The sequence below is a fragment of the Talpa europaea genome, assembly GCF_964194135.1.
Source record: "Talpa europaea genome assembly, chromosome: 10".
NCBI lineage: Eukaryota > Metazoa > Chordata > Mammalia > Eulipotyphla > Talpidae > Talpa > Talpa europaea.
Window position 1 is genome coordinate 71958826 of NC_140077.1, and position 7536 is coordinate 71966361.

The 7536-nt window shown below is 55.2% G+C and overlaps 1 protein-coding gene across 1 annotated transcript in view; it reads right to left on the reverse strand.

Moving 5' to 3' along the window:
• Nucleotides 1-7315, reverse strand: part of RASSF5 (Ras association domain family member 5) — a gene marked incomplete at both ends in the record, with an annotated part of 60566 nt that extends 53251 nt beyond the window's left edge. Inside the window, one exon of the mRNA XM_084245943.1 lies at nt 6874-7315. Coding sequence (XP_084102069.1) covers nt 6874-7315 — 442 coding nt within the window. The remainder of the gene's footprint in view (nt 1-6873) is intronic.
• Between the last annotated feature and the right edge of the window lie 221 nt (nt 7316-7536).

Genomic DNA, 7536 nt, shown 5'->3' on the forward strand with positions numbered 1-7536 from the left:
GATTCTCTAACTTGCATGTGGTCCACCCACCCTTGGCTCACCTTTTTATTCTGTACCCAAGTTTTTTGACATTTTGACATTTCAGCATGGCAGAAGGGAAGCAGATGACAGAGGAAACTCAACTAACTCGCACATTCAGTGGTGTTCACTTGGAAGAATCACTCTGTGGGCTCTGGCGCTGGTTTTGCTATTCATGATATGGATAACTTTAGACAAGTCAAAGGTTTAACTCCCCACAAGCTATATTTCTTCACCTCTGAGACGGCCATGACTCAGCCAGCCATGCCCCTGACCCCAGCAGGGGCTCTGCAGGGCTCACCAGAACCCGTGCACAAGAAATGCTCTCGATGCAGCCAAGTCATTTCTGAGATAAAAGCCTTCTCTGCTCCCACAATTCCTTGGCCATCCTCAACTCTTCTGATCTCATGTGAACATTTCCATCCTAGCAGTCTACAGGACCTCGATTTCTATCTTCAGCAAATGCCATAATAATTCATACCCAGATCCAGCATCCGGGGGACACGAAATATCAAAGGATTTTTAAAAAGCCAGCAAAAGAATATCACTTTTCTTTTAAGCCTGTGACCCTGTGGTCTGATTTCTTAAAAGCCCGTGTGAACCAAGTTTTCATGTTCTAGCAGCCTAGTCGACAGCCACTGCAGATGTCTGGGTTGCAAGTGTTTGTTCAAGACACAGGGAGCAGGCAGCTGTGCAGGCCCTCCACGGAGGGGTGGCACGAGCCAGCTGCCAGGTCACAGCCAGTGGCGTCCCTGGCCACCAGGCCATGTGTCCCCACCCAGAATAAACAGCTGGACTTTAAAACCCCACTCTTCTCACCAGCCCTCAGCACTGTGTCAGCTCCCACCTTTCCCCTGTGCTCAGTGGGCCAGGGTGGTGGGTAGGGGGAGGGTTAAAGAGATGCAGGCCCTGCTACCGTGACCACTGCCCTCCTTATTCAAGAACAAAGAACCAAATATCCCAGCTTTCCTGTGGGTGCATCTCTGAAGAAAGTTCTCTATGCCAGGAGCCACAGGCAGGCTAGAACAGGCCCTGTGTCCGTCAATAGCTATGTTGGCCAAAGACCACACCATGGAGAGCTGTGAGCCCCCTCCACCCCTCCGCCCCCAACAGCAGCAGGCTCTACCTGTTCCTCCTCAGCACAGTGTGTGGGGTCCTCTAAAAATATCCCAAAATTACCTCCCCAGGCCCCAGTTAAGTCTTGACTTCAGGGCGGGACTCCCTCTAATGACCCCCAGCACCTATTATATTCCGCTTAAGCCAGTGCCCCAGGGAATAGAATCTTCTGCCTGTCTGACATCACCACCTTGGCCTCTAAGCTCTTTCCCCAAAACCTAAACCCTGGCTCAGCTCCCAAACCTGAGACCCAGCCCTTGTACATGTGGAGAGAAGCTGCCAAAACCCTTGGGAAAAAACTGAAAGTGATGAGTGGCTCAGCCATCTCCTGGCCACGGCTGCCTCCTGGATCGCAGGCCGCACTTCCTGACCCAGCCAGGGCGAGCCCCGCCGGGGGTGGCAGGCCTAGTGGAGTCAGGGGCCTTTGGGAGAGGTGGAAAGCAGAGGCGGACCTGTCAGCACCGTGAGGAGGCCATGGCTCCGGGTGGGGGGCGGGAATGTCTGTCTGCGTGCTTCACACACCCACAAATTCTCACCCTCCAAAAATGCTCACCTGTCCTCTGAGGAATGGGAACAGGAAGGGCCTCCGATGAGCCAGAGATGTATTTACAGCTTCCTCACCGACTTTAATTGTGTCCTAAGTAGGGCAAGAGTGGCGAGCAGCTCAGTGGAATCAGGGCTCTGTAGGAAAGCCCCCAGGGAGCAGAAGCGGGCTCCCCCATCACCTCCCTCCTAGGGCTGCCTCTGACACAGGTGCTGGGTACAGCCTAAGGTGGGAAGACGGGACAGCCTGAGGTGGCCCAAGGCCACCAGGGCCAGTCAGGCTTGGCCAACCTGAGAGGCTGGGCAATCCCTCCTCACCAGAAGTCTCCTCGACTCTGACCTCATGAAGCGATTCTGAGAATGGATGTGGCAGCAAGCATGAAAACACTGGGTTCTTAAAAAAAAAGACACCATTGACCTGTGAAGAATTCTGCCTGTGCTGTTCTGAGAGCTGGCTGGGCCTGGCCGCCCCAGGCACACTTCGAGCAGAGACAGGAGACTCGGCTCGCCAGTCAGCAGGCCTGTGGGGCTGGGCCGGGTTGTCTCTTCCCATCACTCAGGCCTGCCTGCAGGGCTTGGCACTGGCTGACTTACTGGTAAACTTGGGAGGAAGAAAGAGGAGGCCAGACCGATCTCAGTGGTGAGGGGAGATGTCAATCCACTTCCCCTAATAAAGTGTGGGATCAGCAGGAGAACACACACGTTCATTACCAAGTCTAATTAGGCTGGCAGACAAGTGGCATTAATCATTTTGACTGTACCTGGGATTCAATCCCCCTCACTCCATAATCAGAAAATTTCAAGCTCTGATGAGTGGCGGGGGCAGGGGGGAGTGGTGTAGCCCACATTTAATCCTTTCGCTTTCATCTTTGGAGAAGACAGGAAGCAGGGAGGAGAGGATACTGTTTGGGGACCTCAGAAGGCCTCTCTCAAATCATTCCAAGTCCTTCCTCTGTTCTCTCTCTCTCTCCCCGCCCCCCTCTTTCTCTCTTTCTCACCACCAGGACTCTCCCAAGAAGACCCCAATTAGAGCCAGGGGAGGGGTTGCCACCTTTCAGTGACTGATTTTCCTAATCCCCCAAAGCTGAACACATGCTTACATCAATGAAAATACTTGGAAATACTTGGAAAATACTGTAGTATAGCTGGAGTACTGGATACGCATTCCCCCCAAAAGCCACGGTCCCCGGGTCTTCTACACAGAGTCTCACCATCAGTGTCCCAGGAACCTCTTCTACAGAGAACCCAAGACTCGGCCTGGTCCTGCAAGACCCCGTGGTCATCCACTGGGCTTCTGTCCATGCAGGGAGCCAGGCAAAGCTCAGGCTCTGAGGCTGCAGAGACTGCCAGTCAAGCATTAATCGCAGCTCAGTTCCAGGACTTGAAGAAGGGTGCGCTTAAGTTAGAGGGAATAGTCACGAACAAGGCAGGCAAACAGTGGGAAGACAGGGCCCCTATGAGACACCAGCCTCACTCGCTGGTCCCCAGCCCATCCTCAACGGTTCCGGGCCCAGTGCTGCTCACTCACGCCATCAGGCCTATCACAGAGGGGACCTGAGCGTGGCAGCCCAAGGTCTCCCTCTCAGCCTTACAACCCCACCCACCTGACACCCCCTAGCTCTGAGCAGCCTGCCTTCCTGGGCTGTCCCCAGTTTAGACACCTCCACCAGCAAAGTCGGTCCAAATTACCCTCCCCCAGGGTGGAGTTGGAATTAGGTTTCCCACTTTGCAGACCATTCCCCGGTCCACAATGGCTGACATCACCACCAAAACAAGAGGAAAGGTGAAGGTCAACTCTAAGTACCTGCTACAGAAGGAAGGGTCCCTGATGGGGAGGGAATTCCTGAGAACAAAGGTGAGCTTCCATGGTTGTTTGCAGGTGCCATTGCCTCTTGGCATGCTGGAGAGAGGATTCTCACCACTGCACACACACTCATTTGTCACCTTCTCCTTCTCCTCTCTTTTTACTCCTGGAAGTTTATATGAAGTCTGATCTTTCCTTCGGGCCAGGCAAGCATTAATCGCAGATCAGTTCCAGGACTCGAAGAAGGATGCGCTTAAGTTAGAAGGAATAGTCACGAACAAGGCAGGCAAACAGTGGGAAGACAATTTTCTAAACCTTCCCTTATTAAAAGCCCACTTTGCCCACACAGCCCCCACCCCGTGTCAGCCTCCTGCTGACAGATGCCATGCACTGCCGCTGTCCTCCTGCCTGTCTCCAGGGGCAAGGAGATTTAATGTGCAGACAAACCACCACTTTTATCAGCCATTCCTAGAGTTCTCCCTCAGCTAACAGAAGGGGTATGTCCTGATAAAGCCATCATAAGCTGAAAATATCATAAGTCAAAAATGCATTTGCTACACTTCGTGTCCGGAACATCCCGGCTTAGCCTCGCCCACCTTCAATGCGCTCACACGCTTCCGTTAGCCTACTGTTAGGCAAGATCATCTAACACAAACTCACTTTATAATAAAGTGTTGACTATCTCATGACATTTTGGGAATACTGAAAGCAGTAAAGAGAATGCCCTGATTCAAAATTAGAAGTGCGGTTTCTACTGCATCATGGTGCTTTTCACCATGGTAAAGTCAAAACACTCAGAGTCAAACCGCTGGTCAGAACCTGTTGTAATTTAGACTGCGCTCCTGGCCTGGCACTTTGCTGGGTGCAAGTGACACACAGGCACCTAAGTCTCCATGACCTCAAAGCTACTCTCTGAGGCACCCCTCAGCTGCAGCCCCAGGGCATGGAGGCGGGAACAGCATTTCTAGAGGACATTTAATGCCCCAATTTTCTGGGATGCTCTTGGCACTTGCTTCCCCACCTAACTCAGCAGCGGGGCTGAGCTTGAAAAGTCGCTGCGTGGACAGGTGTTCCTAAGTCACAGCTTAGGATGCTGGATGGTTGCAGCTGCTGGCTGGGAGGATGAGAGCGGTCCCATGTCCCATCACGCTCCCACTGCATTTTCCAGGCACTGTTCTAAGCACCTTCCATATTTATTCATTTAATACCCACATAAACATCTCACTAAATCGTGTTATAATCCACATGTTTCAAAACAAGGAAGTGGGAAATGGAGATTCCCAGGGTCACACAGAGAAGAAGGGGCAGAGTCAGGATTCAAACCAGGTCTTCTGGTTCCCATCCCTTCCCTTAATCATTGCCTTTTAAAGTCATATTTACATCATCGTTTTTCAACACAAGGATAAAACAAACCAACCCCACTAGGGAACTAGATCTTCAGCTTAAAAGCAGATGCTTGGTGAGTTGGGTCTGTGATCTTGCCACCTGCCAGTCCTCATTTGCACATCAGGACATTTCTCAACTGCCCCATCCAGCCACGGGTCCACACTTAGTTAACTATTAATAATAACAAACAGAGGCTCCTCTCTGTAGCCCCTTGATTCTGACTCTCCTCCCTCTGTGGCTTTCAGACAACCCTGGTTGGCATTAAACGAACTATGTGGGAGACACAGAAGCCCAGAAAAGTAAACAGAATCTGCAAAGTCACACAGAGTCAGAGGAACTGCCCATGCACCTGGGTCATCCAGAGACTATGAGCTAAAAGCAAGCAATTCCACTGCGAAGTGAGCATAAACTCATTTAATCATGGAATAGCACACGCTGTACAGCAATTGATATAGATCCTGAGCATCTTAAATCAAAGTAGAATTCCAGTGGAGCAGGTTTCCTGGCATTTCAGCACACACACAAAATGTCACAGTGAGGAAACCGCCTCTTTCTGTGTACACGGGATTGGGGCACACACACAGTCAAGGACGCGAGGACCCGAAGAGGGCAGAAGCTGCCAAACCATCTGTGGGCAAGTTGCATTCGATTCTACTCTAAGGTCAAGGGCATTTAGCAAGTGACAGCAGCTTTCCAGCAACACATGCCTCTAAAACTGCTGCTCTTTCCTTTTTAATTAAACCTAAACTGTGAGCTCTGGTGGTGGAGGGAGCAGCACCCACTGCCCCTGCCATCTTCCCCTTTCCCTTGACCCTGGCTCAGTCTGCACTCTCCTTCCCTGAAGCCAGCTGCAGTGGGAGGGACACTGCACAACTGCTCTGGACTGCAGAGAGAGGCGAGGTAGGGCTTTCCTGACGTGGCTGCATCCAGTGCTGCAGTCTGAGGGAGCTATAAGGCTGCTGTCGTGGGGGAAGGGCCTTCGCTGAAAGATGCAAACACATCCTATTTTCAGAGATGCTTGCTAGGGGCTGTGCCATTGTCTGTGCTTCAAATATTTAAAATATCCATATAGACGCATAAACACATGGGTGTGATACTCTCTGCCAAACACAGCAATAGCAATATGGTGGTGGGGGTGGGGAGGGGACACCCATTAGTGGAACACACACACACACACACACACACACACAGAATTGCAGGAAGAGAAAAATAACCCCCAAGAAGACTGCAGATTTGTTGAGATCCACATATTGATGTCCAGGGCTTTATAGCCAGGCTTTGAGAAGAGCCGGGGCAGGAAGAGGCTGGAGGGGCCTGGGGAGGGGGGCAGAGAGTTGGGTAACTGCAGAGCCTGTTGACAGGTAGGGTAATCTAGGAGGCAGGACACAGCCAAACATCAGAGTCCAAAGGTCTGTGGGGCCAGAGATGGAAGTCAGGAGGGGACACAGGTCCAGGGTGACCTCAGGCTCTCTTCTTCATCACCACTTCTGCTTCCCTCCAGCGCCTAACCGGGTCTCCTCCCTGTTTCAACAGGTCACCCTGAAGAGGGGAGTGGCATCAACCCACATGCACCTGGGCCTGTACTTCAGGCAAACAAGTCCTTTGCCATTAACCCTAACAAGCAGGGGTCCGAGGCGCTTTCAATGCCACTCTCACCACACACTCTCAAGAACACACAACGAGAGCAAGAGGGTGCTTGGGGGACAACCGAAGGAGACCTTGCCGCTGCCTACGTTGTGTGTGTCCGGGGAGGCCAGAGGCTGCACCTGTCTGGGGTAGAGGTTCCGTTCAATCCAGCATAGCCATACCCGGCAGCCGTCGCTAGCAGCCACTGGGCGGGAGGCTAAGAAGGGGCAGCGAGCCCCGAGCCCGGAGGCTTCTCTCCCTGAAAGTCCACGTCTCCCCTGCAGCCCGAGGGCAATGTCCCTCGCCCCTGCCCCTCGCAGCCCCTCGCCCCGGGGGCTGAGGTCTCCCCGCTCCCCGCCCGGCCCTGCCCTCGCACTCACGGGCACAGCGCAGCGCCTGCCGCAGCACCTCGCGTCCGCACAGGTCGCACCAGCCGCGCCCGCCGGGCAGCGCCAGCTCGCTGAAGCGGTGGCCCTCGCCGCGCTCCGCCGGGACGCGGGGATCCTGCGGCTGCTCGAAGATGCTCCGCACGTCGCGGGGCCGAGGCGCCCCAGGCCGTCGCCGCAGTCTCGGCTGCAGACCAGGCCGGAGAGGACGCGCAGGTCGGGAGGCCCGCGGCGGGGGCTCGGGGTCCCCGCGGCCGGCCCTCCGCGCGCCGCGCCCCTCGTGTGCCGTGGAGAGGGGCGCGGGGCAGCAGCGGCGCGGGGGCCGGGCCGGGGGCGGCGGCGGGGCCTCGGGGCCGCTCAGGCTCTGCAGATACCGCGGCGGCTCCGGGTCCAAGAGCAGCGGGTACCGGCGCTGCCCGATGGCCGGGGACGCCATGGCCACGCCGGGCCAGCGCCCGGGCTCCGCGGCGGCTTCTCCCGAGTCGGCCTCGAGAGAAGGGCGGCCCGGCCCCGCGCGCCTTTAAAGGGGCCGCAGCCCGCGGGGCGGGGCGGGGCGGGGGCGGGGAGACTCGCGGAGGCAGGAAGATCCACCCGGGGGCCGCGGGGCCTCCCCGCCGCGGGGTGGGCGCTGGGGAGCCTGGGCCGGCTGGGCTGCCC